This window comes from Hemiscyllium ocellatum, chromosome 16 (assembly GCF_020745735.1).
Source record: "Hemiscyllium ocellatum isolate sHemOce1 chromosome 16, sHemOce1.pat.X.cur, whole genome shotgun sequence".
Classification (NCBI taxonomy): Eukaryota; Metazoa; Chordata; class Chondrichthyes; order Orectolobiformes; family Hemiscylliidae; genus Hemiscyllium; species Hemiscyllium ocellatum.
Genome location: NC_083416.1, coordinates 9,938,304 through 9,958,687, shown reverse-complemented (window position 1 = coordinate 9,958,687; position 20,384 = coordinate 9,938,304). Strand labels below are relative to the sequence as shown.

The following is a 20,384-nucleotide window of genomic DNA, read 5'->3' as shown; positions in this document are numbered from 1 at the left end:
GGTACAGGCGAATGTCAAGAGTTTGTGAGTCCATTCAGTATTCTAACAACAGTAGGATAGAAACTGTTTCAAAACTGGCCAGTGCATGTGTTCAGGTTTCTGTACCTTCTCCCTGATGGTAGAGGTTGTAGAAAAACACTGCCGGGGTGGGGTGGATCTTTGAGAATGCTGGCGGCCTTTTCTTGACAGCGGGCCTGGTAGATGGATTCTAGAGATGGGAGGTTGGCCTTAGTGATTGTCCAGGCTGAGTTCACCATTCTCTGTAACTGCCTCTGATCTTGAATGATGCAGTTGCCACACCAGGTCGTGATACATCCAGACAGAATGCTCTCAATGATGCACCTATACAAGTTGGCAAGAGTATTTGCTGTCATGCCAAATTTTCTCAGCTGCCTGAGGAAGAAGAGACGTTGTTGGGCCTTTGTAACCAGTATGTCCACATGAAGAGTCCAAGAAATCTTGTTGTTGATGACCTCTCCAGGAGCTTGACATTCTCCATTGGTTCCACCTCTGTGTTGGTAATGTGTAGGGGACATGAGTAACATCCCACTGAAAGTGAATAATGAGTTCCTTGGTTTTGCCAGCATTGAGAGCTAAGTTGTTCTCAGTGCACCATTTTTCCAGGTCTTCCACCTCCCTTCTGTAGTTTGTTTCATCACCATCTGAGATTCGCCCAACTATGGTGGCATCATCAGCGAACTTGTAAATGACATTTGTCTGGTATTTGGCGACGCAGTCTTGGGTATACAGTGAGTACAGTAGGGAGCCAAGTATGCACCCCTGGGAGCTCCAGTGTTGAGTGTTAGTGAGGATGAAATATTGTCCCCAATCTTTTCTGATTATGGCCTGTGGGTCAGGAAATTGAAGATCCATTCACCCTGTGTTGGTATGGGTTTCCTCCAGGTGTTCTGGTTTCCTCCCACAGTCAAAAGATGTGCAGATTGGGTGAATTGGCCATACTAAATTGCCCGGTATTGTGCAGGTTAGGTGAGTTATCTATGGTAAATGTGGACTTACGAGAATAGGGTAGGAGGCTCTTCAAAGGGTCAGGGCAGACTCGATGGCTGAATGGCCTCTATCTGCACCCATAGGGATTATATAAATCTATGAAGGTGGGTATTCAAGGGAGGCAAGGCAGCTCAAGCTGTTGCATTGTGCCATTGTCATAGTGGGTATGCTTGCAATGTACCAGGTAATTCATAACTTCATACACAGAATGGGACAAAGCTCCAGAGGTTCAGAGGATATTCAGGATTCAGCCAAAACAGTGGCATCTTCACCACCAGGTCGTACCCTCTGCCTGTCTTCACCCATCCCCACTGCACCACCCTGCCATCCGCCACCCCCGTTATCTGCTGCTCCCCCCACACCCACCCCCAGTCCTGAAGAAGAGCTGCACCCGAAACGTCGGCTTCTCCATCTCCTGATGCTGCCTGGCCTGCTGTGTTCTTCCAGTCTCCTACCTGTTTACTTTCAATGTATAAATGAGCATGAAACCATCAATATGCAAGTTGTGCAGATAATTGATAAAAGTAGACTATAACTGCAGTAGTATTTTTTAAATTTTTTTTCTTTTCCTGGTCTCAGGTTGCTTCTTTGAAATATCTGCCGTCAGTACTTCATGACGTGGTGACAGTCTTTGATGTCAAGTTACTGAGGTACGTACATACCTTGCTGAGAATGTCTTTCCACAAGACGTGGAAGTTTTTTCCAGTCGAGGTTTGTTTTTTGTTATTATTATTGCATTGGAAGTAAGAAGGGAAAAGATAATATTCCCTTTGATAAGATATCAAAGGAAAATATTGCGGAATATAAAACTGAGCAGGTCTGAAGATAGCAACAGAGGGAACCTTTCGAGTCCAATATGATGATCCTTCAGAGATCTTTGCTCAGCACTGCTGCCTCACAGCGCTGGGACCTGGGTTCAATTCCAGCCTCAGGTGACTGTCTGTGTGGAGTTTGCACATTCTCCCTGTCACTGCGTGGGTTTCCTCCCACAATCCAAAGCTGTGCAGGTTAGGTGAATTGGCCATGCTAAATTGCCACAGTGTTCAGGGATGTGTGGGTTAGGTGCATTAGTCAGGGATAAATGTGGAGTAATAGGTGGGTTACTCTTCAGAGGGTCCATGCGGACTTGTTGGGCTGAATGGCCTGTTTCCACACTGTAAGGATTATATGATTCTTTTCCCGAAAACGCCGAATACAACCTTTGGAATCAATCCACTGTGATGTTATTCATTTTCCACGTTGGCTTTCGGTGAGGTTGCCAATTGATGCCAAAATTAGGGGGGCAGCTTTTCTGCAGCATGGTCGATACTCACGCAAACAAGTTACAGCCGACAGCCAGAGGATATCTCATCAGCATGGGCTTTGTTTGAAACATGCTGCTAGGGACGAGGACCAATTGGATGCAGTTTTGAAACAAGTTGCTCATTTCCCCAAAATCAAAGTGTAACCCAGTGAGTGACTCTGATGCAGAATTGACTGCATTTACAGCATGATTCAATATTAACATCTAAAAGGGAATTAGATAAATCCTTGTGTGCTATGATTCTACACCATTAATAACATTCATATTATTAAGACTAAGCTTGAAATACACATTGAAATATTGAATCAAATGATGGAGAATGACCTCTGCCATAAATACTGCAAGTTAATTCAAGCCGTCGAAAGGATCTCTCTTGCGAAACAGTATGTTTTGATGGCTTTGACGGGCTGAATTGATGGATCTCTGTGCCTTGCTTGTGTGGGGAGTTAATAAACAGATAGAATTGCCTGCTGTGCTTTATGATTTTATGCTGCAGTTTGACCTGAGCAGCATACCCAATGAGTAAGAGAGAGCCGAGTTATTCTTTGCCTGACCTCAGTGGGGAGTGATATCTCACGCACTTCAGGAGAAGCTTACCTTTTTCACTTTGAATGGGTTGATGAGGCCATCATTAGCACCAAAGGGATTGATTGAAACAGGAAGTGTTCCACACGGATCGTCACTGTATTTGCTCTGAGGAAGGGTCACTCGACTGGAAACTTTAACACTGATTTCTCTCCACAGGTGCTGCCAGACCTGCTGAGCTTTTCCAGCAATTTCAGTTTTTGTCACGATATCAGAAACTGACATGTCAGAACCTTCATGTATGATCTTTGCACACCCTGGGGATGCCTTTGTAGACTTCCCAAGTGTTGTCATTGCTCTAAAGCACATCACTACAACCAGCGACTCACTTTCAGCCAAGGCTTCCCCAGGAAGAGAGTAGTTCGAATAACGGTCCAATTTGTGGCATTTAATTGAAAGGTGGATGTTGATCAAGAAAGTTCCTTGGGGCATTCTCCTGGTTCTTCACATGAGGATAAAGCTCTCATCCAGAGTCACAGATGAAGCCATCATTCAATATCGTTCCCTACACTCCTCCCCCTACCTTGACAGTGCAGCACTCTTCAATGCAGCATTGCAATGATTGGTTATGTTATGTGCAGAGGTCCCTTTGGTGCAGACTTCCCTGTGGTCAATGATTTATCTATCCTAGCATTTGACGGTATCGTCCAATGCTTGGGGTAGGCACTGAATATTTTGGCGTTAAATGTTTGGGTATTTCCAATTTTACAGAGTGTGGGAGATGCAATTTGTCATATGCCTGTACTGATCCCATTGGCGGATGCAGTAGAGCGGTTTGATATTCTGACTTCATCACCATGGTGTAAATATTGTATGGAGCTTCTCTGCCTCTCGTTATCGTCAGCTGTCTGTAACCAGAGTCCAACCAACTGAGGGCATGTACTAGATTCAGGATTCTATTCTTAAAAGCCATCATAAACGGCTGTTGTACAAATAATATTGTAACTTAAAACATGGAAAGTGGAGCATCAGGGCAGGGACAGCCTTGCAGGGTGACATATGCACCAATGGAGGAATGGTGTCCACTCCTCATGCTGATCTCCTGCCCCCTATGCTCTCTCATTTCTTTCCTTTCCCATGATCTCCAGTCCTCTCCATCTGAACTCTGACCTCTCCCACATTAAATTTTGGCCCTCTCCTCCTAAGTTCCAGCCCATGCCTGCCACAGCTGACCTTGCAATCTGATTTTCTGCGCTGAACCTGCCCCCACACTCCCAACCCTATCCCCTTTGCCTCACCCACCTCAGCCCTCCTGTTCTCCTCCTCAGTTGCCTGTTCCCCTCCTTCTGGTCTCTTCTTTATCCAACTCTTCACCCATCTGTTCTCCACTCCAATCTTCACCATGCCCTGGATACTGAAATGTCTTACAGTTCACAGGCATTGACAAGAACCACACTTTTTTTGGCAACATCAAGTAATTGTGTCTGGCCACAACTTCAGTCGAACCCATTTGATGAGATTCTGCTTTCACATAATTCCTAACACCTGCCACCAAATGCAGTGAATAGTAAGAGCCTAGGACTTCGACGCTGGATATCCAACTAAGACCTTTGTGGACATCTTGGAACAGAATCCAATCAGGGAGACACTGAGTTCATGACCATTCAGTGTTGTACACACCCTCATCTGTTTCTGGTTCCTGTCCTTAAGGGAAAGAACTCCATGCCTACATAGAACATAGAACATAGAACATAGAAAAATACAGCGCAGTACAGGCCCTTCGGCCCTCAATGTTGCGCCGACCGAATCCTACCTAACCTACACTAGCCCAATAACTTCCAAATGCCTATCCAATGCCCGCTTAAATGACCATAAAGAGGGAGAGTTCACCACTGCTACTGGCAGGGCATTCCATGAACTCACAACCCGCTGTGTAAAGAATCTACCCCTAACATCTGTCCTATACCTTCCACCCCTTAATTTAAAGCTGTGTCCCCTTGTAACAGCTGACTCCATTAGCGGTAAAAGGTTCTCAGTGTCTACCCTATCTAAACCCCTAATCATCTTGTACACCTCTATCAAATCTCCCCTAAACCTTCTTTTCTCCAATGAGAACAGCCCCAAGTGCCTCAGTCTTTCCTCATACGATTTTCCTACCATACCAGGCAACATCCTGGTAAACCTCCTCTGCACTCGTTCCAATGCCTCCACATCCTTCCTATAGTATGGCGACCAAAACTGCACACAATACTCCAGATGAGGCCGCACCAGAGTCTTATACAACTGCAACATAACCTCAGGACTCCGGAACTCAATTCCTCTGCCAATAAAGCCCAGTACACCGTATGCCTTCCTCACAGCACTATTTACCTGGGTGGCAACTTTCAGAGATCTGTGTACATGGACACCAAGATCCCTCTGCTCATCCACACTACCAAGTAGCCTACCATTAGCCCAGTAATCCATCTTCTTGTTACTCCTACCAAAGTGAATGACTTCACACTTAGCTACATTGAATTCCATTTGCCACCTTTCTGCCCAGCTTTGCAACTTGTCTATATCCCGCTGTAACCTGCCACATCCTTCCTCACTATCCACAACTCCACCGACTTTTGTGTCATCCACAAACTTACTCACCCAGCTTTCAAGCCCCTCCTCTAGATCATTTATAAAGATAACAAAAAGCAATGGTCCCAAAACAGATCCTTGAGGTACACCGCTAGTAACTGCACTCCAAGATGAACCTATACCATCAACTACTACCCTCTGTCTCCTTCCAGCCAGCCAATTTCTAATCCAAACCTCTAATGCACCCTCAATGCCATACCTCCGTAGTTTTTGCATTAGCCTACCATGGGGTACCTTATCGAACGCCTTACTAAAATCCATATACACAACATCTACTGCTTTACCCTCGTCCACCTCCTTAGTCACCTGCTCAAAGAACTCAATAAGGTTTGTGAGGCACGATCTGCCCTTCACAAAACCATGCTGACTATCCTTGATCACGTTATTCCTATCCAGATGTTCATAAATCTTATCCCTTACAATTCTCTCTAAGACTTTGCCCACCACAGAAGTCAGACTCACTGGCCTATAGTTACTCGGGCTATCCCTACTCCCCTTCTTGAACAAGGGGACCACATTCGCCATCCTCCAGTCTTCTGGTACAATTCCCGTTGACAATGACAACATAAAAATCCAGGCCAATGGCTCTGCTATCTCCTCCCTAGCTTCCCAGAGGATCCTAGGATAAATGCCATCAGGCCCAGGAGACTTATCTATTTTCATCCTTTCCAGTATTCCCAAAACCTCCTCCCTACATACTTCAATGCCATCCATTCTAATCACTTGTGACTCAATATTCACACCAGCAACAGTGTCCTGTTCCTGAGTGAATACTGACGAAAAGTATTGATTTAGTGTCTCTCCAATCTCCTCCGCCTCCACGCACAACTTCCCACTACTATCCTTGACTGGACCGATACCTACCCTAGTCATCCTTTTATTCCTGACATACCTACAGAAAGCCTTTGGATTTTCCCTAATCCTACTAGCTAAGGACTTTTCATGTCCCCTTCTCGCTGCTCTTAGCTCTCTCTTTAGATCCTTCGTGGCTACCTTATAACTCTCAATCGCCTCAACTGAACCTTCACGCCTCATCTTTACATATGCCGCCTTCTTCCCTTTCACAAGGGATTCCAATTCCTTATTAAACCACGGCTCCCTCACAAGACCCTTAACTCCATGCCTGACTGGTACATACTTATCAAGGACACTCAGTAGCTGTTCCTTGAACAATCTCCACATATCATTAGTATTCTTCTCTTGAAGCCTGTTTTTCCAATCCACACATCCTAAGTCATGCCTCACTGCATCATAATTTCCCTGCCCCCAGCTATAACTCTTGCCCTGCAGTGCACACTTATCCCTCTCCATCACTAAAGTAAAAGTCACCGAGTTGTGGTCACTGTCCCCGAAGTGCTCACCTACCTCCAAGTCTAACACCTGGCCTGGTTCATTACCTAGAACCAAATCCAGTATAGCCTCACCTCTTGTTGGCCTGTCTACATATTGTGTCAGGAAACCCTCCTGCACACATTGGACAAACACCAACCCATCTAACGACCTCGAGCTATAGCTTTCCCAGTCAATATCTGGGAAGTTAAAGTCCCCCATAACAACCACCCTGCTACTTTCACTCTTCTCCTGCATCATCCTCGCAATACTATCCTCTACTTCTCTCGGACTATTAGGGGGCCTGTAGAAAACACCTAACAGGGTGACCTCACCTTTCCTATTTCTAACCTCAGCCCAAACTACCTCAGATGGCAAGTCTTCCTCCATCGTCCTTTCCACCGCTGTAATACTAATACCGCTGTAACTCCAGCCCCATAGCAAAGTGTTTGACAGCTAACTGCCCGCTGAAGTAGCCTATCCAGCCATTCAGTTCTAGGGTAATCAAGGAAAGGTAGTAGATCTTACCAGTGATGTTCACAGCCCCATGAGGAATAAAAGGGTGTATTACAGATGTGAATCTATTAAATATGCAAATAGTACTTCTCTGCATTGCTTCAAACTATTTTAACATTGTCAAACTCCACGTTGCTGGTTCAACATCATATGCATGAAAAACGAATAATGATCAAACACCACATCAAATGGAGTGCTTCATCAATTGGAATCTCTGAAATCCCACCCAGTTGGCCAATAAAATAAAATAATAAAATGGCAGCTTTTTCTGATGTAATTTTCTCATTTCCAAGCTTTGTACCCAATTGAATCAGTACTATCATTCAAAGCAATGGATCATTTTTGCTTAATTAACTAAAACAACTGAAGTTATTAATGGCTTCCTGAGATCACCACCATGCATGTTTGTGTTTTTGCATTATAACAAGCAACATTGAAACGTAACTCCCTCAAGATAACAAGAAGCTGTCTCTGCTTCGCCCCATTAAAGTACAGTTCTGTGCAATATTTCTTCTGTGGCTTTCCATTCCTGGTTAGAAAAGTAAACAAAATCTGGCAGTTAGCTGTCACTCATCATAAACTGACACATTTTCCATGACATAGTTCTACCAATCAGAATCCCCTTGCTGACCAATCATAATTCTCCCCTCATACAAGTAAAAAGTGAGGTCTGCAGATGCTGGAGATCAGAGTTGAAAATGTGTTGGTGGTTAAAGCACAGCAGGTCAGGCAGCATCCAAGGAACAGGAAATTCAATGTTTCGGACTTGTGCCCGAAACATCGAATTTCCTGTTCCTTGGATGCTGCCTGACCTGCTGCGCTTTAACCAGCAACACATTTTCAGCTCCCCTCATACAATGCAAGAGTTGCCATTCCTCTGAAATTGGTAATTCTTATGAATTGTCCTGATGAGTGCAAGATGGACAGCATTGATAGCAATATCCAAGATCTGTACTGGCAAACAATGATGGGGTTTGGTTCCGTTAACTTTTGATTATTAACACTTGCATGTTGAAAAATCCAAATTAAACTGTAACTTGTATCTGCTTGAGACTGAGCCTCTTGTAAGGCAAACCTAACTTAATTGCATCCTTACGTAAGTTAGCTGGGCATCCCTCTGCCAGTGCGGACGAAACAAAGCTCTTGAAACATGTAATTTTGAGGTACCTTGCGCTATTGGGATTTTATTTTCTTAGACCACTAATGAATTCTTTCTCTGTCTCTTTCTACTGCAGCCAACTTCTGTTAGAATTTTACATCAGCATACCACCTAATAAGCTGCAGAAACAGAAGATCCAGTCTATGACCGAGATTGTGCGCAGTGAGCTCTTCAAGAAGAAAGGTTGGTGACCTTGAATGTGCATATTGTTGGGGCTCGGGAATGCAGGTGGAGGAGAGGAGAAAGTGTACCCATAAAGGGGAAACATATTTGACTCAACGTCACCAATATGTTAGAAAAATGAGGTACAGGCCCCACCACTCACACTTATCAGGGACATCTGCCTATATAAGGTGAATTGGTCCACTAACTGATCAATTGCAACAGTTGTGCTTACAGCGTGCTAAGTGGCGACCTTTCTTCTTGAAGTACTTATCCTAGAGTGGCTGACTTAAAAAAAAGCTCCTTCGGGTTCCAACCCTTAAGCATTTAAGCATTCACAAACAAAAACAGAAATTGCTGGAAAATCTCAGCGGATCTGGCAGCATCTGTGGAGAGAAATCAGAGTTAATGTTTCAGGCCCGGTGACCCATCTTCGGAACTGAGGAAGGGAGCCAAAACGTGAATCCTGATTTCTCTCCACAAAGCTTTCCCAGAAATTTCTGTTTTTGTTTCTGATTTCCACCGGACCCGAACGTCAACTCTGATTGCTCTCCACCCACGCTGCCAGACCTGCTGAGCTTTTCCAGCTATTTCTGTGTTTGTATCACAAATGATGGGCTGATACCTACACAATACCAAAGTCTTCCAATTACCATTGCTTTACGATCTTAAAAGAAATAGGCTGCACATAAATATTTTGCTTCAATTGAATTGTAATGAGTATGTCTACCTTCAACACATCTGTGGAGTTGAAATTCACATATTATAAGTTTAATACAAACTGACTGCTCCAACCAACAGCTTTGAAGCCCAAGAGCAACAGACTCTGAGAGATAGCTGCAAGTGTGTAGTGCTAGGCTTTTACAATGTTTTGGATTCACGTAATTATTCAGTGCACCACACTTTCCTTTAATTGTTGCTAGCATTCACTTGCTGTTGATTGCTGCTGTTCCCTCGTTTTATATCTGCACATAAATTTAACTGGGCCACTAGCTTTTAGCCATCTGCAGGGTCTGATTGATGTGACAGCGGAAAGGATATTAGGATATAGCTTCATTAGCAGTTTCAATAATCACATAATCATATCCAATAATTGATTTCCTTCTGCTACTGTGGCAATGTTCTGAACAGATATTCCAGCTCTACAGATAAGTCCTGAAGACATTTGTGTTGTGATTATATTTAATTTTATTTCTTTTCAGTAGAGTCAACATTTCTAGAGAACAGAAGGGAATAAAGATGGCCTTTGTTTGCACACTGAAAATGTGTTGCTGAAAAAGCGCAGCAGGTCAGGCAGCATCCAAGGAGCAGGAGATTCAACGTTTCGGGCATGAGCCCTTCTTCAGGAATCATGCCGGAATTGTCGACTCTCCTGCGCCTTGGATGCTGCCTGACCTGCTGCGCTTTTCCAGCAACACATTTTCAGCTCTGATCTCCAGCATCTGCAGTCCTCGCTTTCTCCTTTGTGAGCACACTGTCTACATGTCCATTATATTGAATCTGGTTCTGTTCTGGTTTGAAAACATCATGGTTTTGGAACAAGTCAGTTTCCTGTGGGCATGAATCCACGGTACAAATCTCACATCATTCAGAGCTAATATTTCATAGATTTATGTATTTTCAGCAGCTGTGCAGGTGGACAGGTAATATGTCAAACCTAAGATGTTGCTCATTATTTTGTTCACGTCCAACTTATACATTTTGGAGCAGTGATGAGGGAGTGCAGCACTGTTGCATTTCTGGTGAGAAATACTGCCTTCCTAACCTGCGATCTTCTTCCTGACCTCTTCGCCCCCACCCCACTCTGGCCTATCACCCTCACCTTCACCTCCTTCCACCTATCGCATCTCCAACGCCCCTCCCCCAAGTCCCTCCTCCCTACCTTTTATCTTAGCCTGCTGGACACACTTTCCTCATTCCTGAAGAAGGGCTTATGCCCGAAACGTCGATTCTCCTGCTCTTTGGATGCTGCATGATCTGCTGCACTTTTCCAGCAACACATTTTCAGCTCTGATCTCCAGCATCTGCAGTCCTCACTTTCTCCTGGTGAGAAATTAACTAAAGCCCAACTTGCCCTCTGAGGGAGATTCAAAGGATCTCTTAAGAGCTCAATTTTGGTGAACAGAAGAGGTATTCTCTGCAACTTATCCAATATTTATCTCCAGTTCAACGTTGGTGAAACAGATTATCTCATCATTGCCTTTTGTTGCTGTGCACAAATTGACTGACATTTCCTACACTGAGACAGTGACTCTACTTTCAAAGTAGTTAATTTACTTTAAAGTGCCTTGGGATGTCGCAAAAAGCAAGTTATGTAAATGCAAATGCTTCCTTTCTTTCTTTTGATCAATTCTATTTCCAACCAGATAATTACATTCGTCATTGTGGACTTCTTAAAGGAGGAATTTGCTGTAACATATTCCAAAAATGCAGAGCATAAAACATAATGGGTTTCAGCATCTCAAGACTTTTAAACATTCAGTGAATAGACTGAGTGTTTTTGGTTCATGGCACCATCTCAGAACAGGCTCAGAATAAATTTACAGAGACTTATTGTACTATGTCAGGAATGGTTAACACAAACTTGCACCCTGTTTTCAGTAATACTTTTTGTACAGATTTCAACACTGCAGTGTATTAGTCCCATTCCAATATTAAATGGAGTGATAAATAAATGCCTTTCTTTTCTTCTGTGATATTCTATAAATGATATTTTGATCAGCAGTTTCTGTTTTCAAATATTCATCTCCACATTTACAAGGTCATTGACCAGGCTGATTTTTATTGTCCCTCTCTCATGGCAATGACAAATTAAAAACTCAAAACAATTGGGGCGATACGAATAAATGAAAAGAGGTATTGAATAATTGCTTCATCCCAGCTTTTATGAAGACCATAGTGATATATTCACCTCATTAATGGGGATGCTCAGAAAAGAACTGATGGATTGTGGCCAGAAAGGGGGAAAAATTAATAAACCTGCAAGACTGAAAGAATAAGTCCAGATGGTACACACGCATGACCAGTGGAACAACAGAGGCACCAGATAGAGTCATAGAGTCATAGAGATGTACAGTACGGAAACAGATCCTTCGGTCCAACCCATCCATGCTGATCAGATATCCCAACCCAATCTAGTCCCACCTGCCAGCACCCGGCCCATATCTCTCCAAACCCTTCCTATTCATATACCCATCCAAATGCCTCTGAAATGTTGCAATTGTACCAGCCTCCACCACTTCCTCTGGCAGCTCCTTCCATACACATACCACCCTCTGCGTGAAAAAGTTACCCCTTAGGGCTCTTTTAAACCTATGCCCTCTAGTTCTGGACTCCCCTGCCCCAGGGAAAAAGACTTTGTCTATTTATCCTATCCATGCCCCTCATCATTTTCTAAACCTCTATAAGGTCACCCCTCAGCCTCCGACGCTCCAGGGAAAACAGCCCCAGCCTGTTCAGTCTCTCCCTATAGCTCAAATCCTCCAACCCTGGCAACATCCTTGTAAATCTTTCTGAACCCTTTTACATTTCACAACATCTTTCCGACAGGAAGGAGACCAGAATTGCACGCAATATTCCAACAGTGGCCTAACCAATGTCCTGTACAGCCACAACATGACCTCTCGACTCCAGTACTCAACACTCTGACCAATAAAGGAAAGCATACCAAATGCCTTCTTCACTATCCTATGTACATACGACCCCACTTTTAAGGAGCTATGAGCCTGCACTCCAAAGTCTCTTTGTTCAGCAATATTCCCTAGGACCTTAACATTAAGTGTATGAGTCCTGCTAGGATTTGCTTTCCCAAAATGCAGCACCTCGCATTTATCTGAATTAAACTCCATCTGCCACTTCTCAACCCATTGGCCCATCTTGTCAAGATCCTGTTGCAATCTGAGATATCTCTCTTCGCTGTCCACTACACCTCCAATTTTGGTATCATCTGCAAACTTACTAACTGTACCTCTTATGCTCGCATCCAAATCATTTATGTAAATTACAAAAAGTAGAGGACCTAGCACCGATTCTTGTGGCACTCCACTGGTCACAGGCCTCCAGTCTGTAAAACAACCCTCCACCACCACCCTCTGTCTTCTACCTTTGAGCCAGTTGTGTATCCAAACGGCTAGTTCTCCCTGCATTCCATGAGATCTAACTTTGCTAATCAGTCTCCCATGAGGAACCTTGTCAAAAACCTTACTGAAGTCCATATAGATCACATCTACTGCTCTGCCCTTTGTTACTTCTTCAAAAAGCTCAATCAAATTTGTGAGACATGATTTCCCATGCACAAAGCCATGTTGACTATCCCTAATCAGTCCTTGCCTTTACAAATACATGTACATCCTGTCCCTCAGGATTCCCTCCAACAACTTGCCCACCACTGAGGTCAGGCTCACCGGTCTATAGTTCCCTGGTTTGTCTTTACCACCCTTCTTAAACAGTGGCACCACATTTGCCAACCTCCAGTCTTCCGGCACGTCACCTGTGGCTATTGATAATACAAGTATCTCAGCAAGAGGCCCAGCAATCACTTTTCTAGCTCTCCACAGAGTTTTTGGGTACACCTGATCAGGTCCTGGGGATTTATCCTCCTTTAACCAAGACATCCAGCACTGTAATCTGGACATTCCTCCTCTGTAATCTGGACATTTTGCAAGATGTCACCATCTACAGTCTATATCTTCCGTGTCCTTTTCCACAGTAAATACTGATGCAAAATATTCATTTAGTATCTCCCCCATTTTCTGTGGCTCCCACAAAGGCTGCCTTGCTGATCTTTGAGGGGCCCTATTTTCTCCCTAGTTACCCTTTTGTCCTTAATATATTTGTAAAAGCCCTTTGGATTCTCCTTAATTCTATTTGCCAAAACTATCTCATGTCCCCGTTTTGCCCTCCTGATTTCCCTCTCAAGTATACTTCTACTTCCTTTATACTCTTCTAAGGCTTCACTCAATCTATCCTGTCTATACCTGACATATACTTCCTGCTTTTTCTTAACCAAGCACTCAATTTCTTTAGTCATCCAGCATTCCCTATACCTACCAGCCTTCCCTTTCACCCTGACAGGAATATACTTTCTCTGAATTCTTATCTCATTTCTGAAGACTTTTAGATCTGGTCTATCCTTTTCCATCACTATTTTAAAATTAATAGAATTATGGTTGCTGGCCCCAAAGTGCTCCCCCACTGACACCTCAGTCACCTACCCTGCCTTATTAGGTAAAAACAATGACTGCAGATGCTGGAAACCAGATTTTGAATTAGTGGTGCTGGAAGAGCACAGCAGTTCAGGCAGCATCTGAACCCTGCCTTATTTCCCAAGCGTAGATCAAGTTTTGTACCTTCTCTAGTAGGTACATCCACATACTGAATCAGAAAATTGGCTTGTACACAATTAACAAATTCCTCTCCATCTAAACCTTTAACACTATGGCAGTCCCAGTCGATGTTTGGAAAGTTAAAATCCCCTACCATAACCACCCTATTATTCTTACTGATAGCTGAGATCTCCTGACAAGTTTGTTTCTCAGTTTCCCTCTGACTATTAGGGTGTCTATAATACAATCTCAATAAGGTGATGATCTATGCCAGTGTTTATTAAAAAAAGAGGTATTGTTGGAAGGTTAGTGGATAGCTAATGTTCCTATTTAAACAAATACTCTCAAAACTATTGTTGCCCCTCCTGAAGTCTGCTTTGGAGGATGGTCAACTGAAAGTCCAAGGCTGAAAGTCCCTGATCACTGAAGTGTTCCCTGACTGTGAAGGAACACCCCTGCTTGGTGATTGTTGCGCGGTGTCTGTTCATCCATTATCATAGTGTCTGCTTAGTCTCATAATGCATTATGTCTTGGAGTTTGCACACACACAAACACACACTCTCTTACGTGCACTCACACGCACACACTCACTCGCACAGACTCACTCTCTCTCTCCTGCACGTGCACACACATATAGGTTTATGTGTATTCGCAGAATTACATTTGCAGATGCATTCTATTTTGCTGAAAAAATGCAGAACCTGCAGGCAGTCAGTCCATGTAATATTTTGTAAATTCCACTTTGGAAATCAAACTAATCTGACTCAAGTTTGGAATACAGACAGACTCTGACCTCACACCTTTAAGGCATTGTCTGAGCTGAGATGTCACCATTTGTTATAAAACCTTATCTTGAGAAGGTGACTTAAAAGAAGTTCTGGGATTTATATATTAAAGAACCGAAACCAACAAACCCATTCTAAAAGACAAAAGACTTAACAATCTAGGTTTTTTCAATATATCAGTTTTCACAACCACCTGATGAAGGAGTAGTACTCTGAAAACTAGCACTTTCAATTAAACTTGTTGGACTATAACTTGGTGTTGCGTGATTTTTAACTTTGTCCACCCCAGTCCAAAACTGGTTCGTCCACATCACATTGCAGATGAGGAAGTGCTGCAGGTCTTAAATTATATAAAAATGGATAAACCTCCAGGACCCAATCTAATATATCCCTGGACATTGTGGGAAGTTAGGGAGGAAATTGCAGGGCACCTTCCAGAAATATTTGTATCATCTATAACCACAGTTGAGCTGCTAGGGGTCTAGAGGGTGGCTAATGTGCCTTTGTTTAAGAAGGAATGTATGGAGAAGCCTGGAAACTCTGGACCTGTGAGTCTGACTTTGATTGGTGATAAGTTGTTGGAGATCAGCACTGGGGCCACTCTTGTTCATGGAAAAGCGCAGCAGGTCAGGCAGCATCCAAAGAGCAGGAGAATCGACGTTTCAGGCATAAGCCTTCTTCCTCATTCCTGAAGAAGGGCTCATGCCCGAAACGTTGATTCTCCTGCTCCATGGATGCTGCCTGACCTGCTGCGCTTTTCCAGCAACACATTTTCAGCTCTGATCTCCAGCATCTGCAGTTCTCACTTCCTCCCACTCTTGTTTATCCTTTGTATAAATGATTTAGATGAGAATATAGAAGGCATGATGAGTATGTTTGCTGATGACACCAAAATCGGTGGACAATGAAGAAGGTTATCTAATGCTAAAAGAGATCTTGAACAATTGGGTCAATGGACTGAGGAGTGGCAGATAAAAATTGATTTGTGAGTTATTGCATTTTGATAAATCAAGTTAGGGTTGGACCTTTACAATTAAAAGTAGGGTCTTGGGGAGTAATGTAGAACAGAGATTTGGGGGTTCAGATGCATAATTCTTTGAAACTTGTATCAAATGTCAATAGGGTAGTTAAGAAGGCAAGTTAGCACACCTGCCTTCATTGCTTAGACCTTTGAGTATGGGAGTTGGGATGTCATATTGAGGTTGTATAGAAGGTTGTTGAGGTTTCTTTGGAGTACTGTGCGCAGTTCTCATTGCCCTGTTATAGGAAGAATATTATTAAGCTGGAGAAGGTTCAGAAAGGATTTACCAGGACATTGCCAGGAATGGACAGTTTGAATTACATGGAGAGGTTGGATAGGCTGGGACTTTTTTCACCAGAGCACAGAATGTTGAGGGGAGATGTTATAGAGGTTTATAAAATCATGAGGGATGTAGATAAGGCGAATGGCAGATGTCTTTTCCCTAGGGTAAGGGATTTCAATATTAGGGGGCACATTTTTAAGGTATGAGCAGAAAGATTAAGGAAAACATGAGGGGCAACTTTTTTATGCAGAGGCTGGTTAGTGTGTGGAATAAACTTCCAGAGTAAGTGATGGACGCAGGTAGTTGGAACATTTAAAAGACATTTAGATGAGTACATGAATAGGAAAGATTTGGAGGAATATGGGCCAAACACAGGCAGGTGAGACTAGCTTAGTTTGGGATTCTGTTCAGTATGGACTGGTTGGACTGAAGGGTCTGTTTCCGTGCTGTATGATTCTATGACTCTTTGTCATGCTTAATTAACCTGATAGGATTCTTTGGGCAGGTTAATAGAAAGAATAGACAAAAATAATGTAATGTTATGAATCGCTCATGTGTGAAGTTTCCCAACTTATCATTGCTCCCGATGGGATATCCTAAATTATTACCTTCTGAGGTGCGGTGAAATGAACTAGCCCTTGTCTTTATGCAGCAAAACCCCTTTCTTGGTCACACCAGCATTAATAAAAAGGATGCCCTTGCTTATTCATATTGTTCTCTCAGACCAAGTGAATTTATGCGTTACAAGGAGTCAACTTAATTGGATTTTCCTGAATTAAAGGAAAATTATTAGTTACGAAATGTGAGAGGAAGGAATAATGCAACACGTATGCACACAACATGGAAGTGAAAAGAGTCATATAGCACAAAAACAAAGGTGTGACGTTGAACTTGTACAAGGCACTTGTTAGACGTCAGTAAGAGTTTTGTCACTGTTCTGGAAACTGTATCATCGGAAGGATGTGAATGCTTTGGAGAGAGTGCAGAATCAATTTCTGGTGGTTTGCAGTGGTTAGCACTGCTGCTTCACAGTGCCAGAGACCCGGGTTCAATTCCCGCCTCAGGCGACTGACTGTGTGGAGTTTGCACGTTCTCCCCGTGTCTGTGTGGATTTCCTCCCACAGTCCAAAGATGTGCGGGTCAGGTGAATTGGCCATGCTAAATTGCCCGTAGTGTTAGGTAAGAGGTAAATGTAGGGGTATGGGTGGGTTGCGCTTCGGCGGGTCGGTGTGGACTTGTTGGGCCGAAGGGCCTGTTTCTACACTGTAAGTAATGCAATCAATTTACAATAATGGTTCCAGGAATGAAAAACTTTAGCAATGAGGATTGATTGAAGCCGTTGGCACTCTTCTCTTTGAAGAGCAGAAGAGCAGATTTGATAAACATTTTCAGAAGCATGATCAGCCTAGATAGGTAGAGAAAGCAGTTCCTGTTTGTAAACATGAAACAGAATACCAGTGTGTAGGTTTAAAGGAGATGTGCTAAATGTAGCAAGCCCAATGTACGTGATGCACTGCCTGGAAATGTTTTAGAGGCATCTTCAATTGAAGCATTTAAGAAGACATTGGATGATTATTTGGATAGAAATGGTTTGCAGGGATAGGGGGAAAAGGCAGCAGATTGGCACTAGAGAATAGAACTAGTGATGATGTGATGGGCAAAATGGCCTCCTGCACTGTAACAATTCTGTGATTCTGTCAAAGTGAGTGCAAAAAAATGTTAAAAGTTAAGAGAACATAGAACGAGTGTGTGGATTGTTTGTGAAGAGTAGATATTGGAACATTGTAGCTTCTATTTTTGGTGATAACAGCTACATTAACATTGATAGAAGTGCAGTATACAGTGAGATTCTTGGCTTTGCGTTTTAGCTGGAATCCATTTGTCTTGGCTTCTTTTTAATGGCGACAAGCATGTTGACTGGTTTCCTGTACTTAGAGCTACAAAGGGGTGTGTCATGGTTAACCTCAGGCTATGACCTTGACAGCTCACAAGTAAACAATGGCACATTTGTTCAGTAACACACTTGCCCAGAGGTTCAATTTGGTTCTTTCATCTTTGTACATTCTTGGAAGGGTAAAACATGCTTACATTTTTTGACTTGTTGACCAAGGGTCTGTTTCCATGCTGTGTGAATCTAAGACTCCATAACTTCACTCCATTGTCTGAAGATTTTTTTTCTAGCCGGGCAGAAGCAATTAGATTTGCATGTGCCTCTATCTTTTGAAGCCTCTCTCTTTAAATTTCCTTGGCAACTTGTGAGGTGTGGTATTCCAGGAATTCACAGAAGGAATCTACAGGTTGTCAGTGATTTCCATTCTTAGACTTAGATTATCAATAGGCACATTTCTTAGTCAAAAGTTCAATCTGTCCACAAGGTGTTCATTGTTCTCATCCGCCATCATGACAATATGTCATGTATGGGATTTTTAAATGTCCTCCGACAGGGTATGACACAGTAGTCACATGACAAAAGGTTAGAATTTGTTGAGCCGGGGACATGTTGATGAGTGGTTTGAAAATTGGCTACGAAATTAAAAGCAGATAAACCAATCATTCCTCAGGTTAGACGAAGGTAGAAAATGATGTGCAACAAAAATAATTGTCAAGACGCATTGTTATTTATAATTTACATGAATGATATCATTTTCAGAATAATTTATGAGTAAGTTAGCCAATATCAAAATTGTCAATCTAGATTGTACAGCTAAAATTGAGGAAAACAAAAAAAAATCCCATTGATATTCAAAAACTCACCGGATGGACAGTTAAGTGACAAATTGACTATAATATAGATAAATGTGAGGTGATGTGTTTTGGTTGATAAAACAGAAACACTGCTTACTATTGGACATCAGAAATGAATAGGCTAGAAAAAAAAACAAAGGGTTCAAGGTCTCTACAAATGAACAAGTCATTAAGAGCAGCATTGCATGTCAGCAAAGCAATTAGCCATGCTAACAAAGCACTGGGATTGATTTCTGGGGGGAAGCAATTCACAAGTTGTGACAATGTGTCAAACCTGCATGGGTCATTTAGAATACTGCACAATGTAAAACCCCATACTGCAAAAATAACATAGAAACACTGGAGAAAGTGGGAAAAAAAACTCTTTGATCTGCACATGGGATTGTGATATTGATGCAATCTCTGAGATTGAAGGAAGGCGTGGACTGGCAGCTCAATATTTTCAGACTGTAGATGTTTCAGGTGCGATAGGGTGGAATGTAATAGAGGTGGGGGACATTGTATTATTGATAAGGGAAACCATTGCTGCAGTAAAGAGGGAGGGCATCCTAGAAAGTGTTCAAATGAGGTTTAGAAACAAAAAAAACAAGAGGTGATTACATTTCTGGGATTAGAGCACAGGTCTTCCAACAGTCTGAGGGAGATAGAGGAGCAGACATATATGCAAATCACAGAAAAATGTGAGAAATATGGGGTTATGTTTGCAGAAGGCTTCAACTTCTGGCACGGTGGCACAGTGGTTAGCACTGCTGCCTCACAGCGCCTGAGACCCGGGTTCAATTCCCAACTCAGGCGACTGACTGTGTGGAGTTTGCACATGCTTCCCGTGTCTGCGTGGGTTTCCTCCGGGTGCTCCGGTTTCCTCCCACAGTCCAAAGATGTGCGGGTCAGGTGAATTGACCATGCTAAATTGCCCGTAGTGTTAGGTTAGGGGTAAATGTAGGGGTAGGGGTATGAGTGGGTTGCGCTTCGGTGGGTCAGTGTGGACTTGTTGGGCCGAAGGGCCTGTTTCCACACTGTAAGTAATCTAATGTAATATAATCTAACTGGGATCACCTTGGAGTGAAAGGATTAGACAGGCTGGAATGTTCAAAGTGTTCCCAGGAGAGCTTTATGTGCCAGTAAGAGGGTAGTCCAACTAAAGCTGGGACAATATCAGGCCTAATCCTAGGAAATGATGCCAGTCAAGTGGTTCAGGTTTTAGATGGTGAGTGTTTTTGGGAATAACTCTGTAACTTTCAGTCATTTGGAAAGGAGTGATCATAGTGCAGAATTTAAGTTGTGGGAAGGCCAATTTCATTATCACTAGACTGGATTTGGAGAACATCAGAGAAAGCGAGGACTGCAGATGCTGGAGATCAGAGTCGAGAGTGTGGTGTTGGAAAAGCTCAGCTGGTCAGGCAGCATCCGAACAGCAAGTTTTGAGCATAAGCTAATGAATTCCTGATGAAGAGCTTATGCTCAAAATGTTGATTCTCCTGTACTTTGGTCGCTGCCTGACTGGCTGTGCTTTTTTCAGCACCGCCATAGACTGGGAACAGCAACTTGCAGGTAAGCCTACATTTGACAGGTGGGAGTCTTTTAAACTAATATAGT

At 43.0% G+C, this 20,384-nt stretch overlaps 1 protein-coding gene across 1 annotated transcript in view; it reads left to right on the top strand.

The window, feature by feature from the left end:
- The window catches only part of LOC132823334 (dedicator of cytokinesis protein 2-like), a 717,727-nt gene that overhangs the window by 241,151 nt on the left and 456,192 nt on the right, over positions 1–20,384 (top strand). Inside the window, exons 24-25 of the mRNA XM_060837030.1 lie at positions 1,588–1,658; positions 8,545–8,651. Of these exons, the coding sequence (XP_060693013.1) occupies positions 1,588–1,658; positions 8,545–8,651 (178 nt within the window). The remainder of the gene's footprint in view (positions 1–1,587; positions 1,659–8,544; positions 8,652–20,384) is intronic.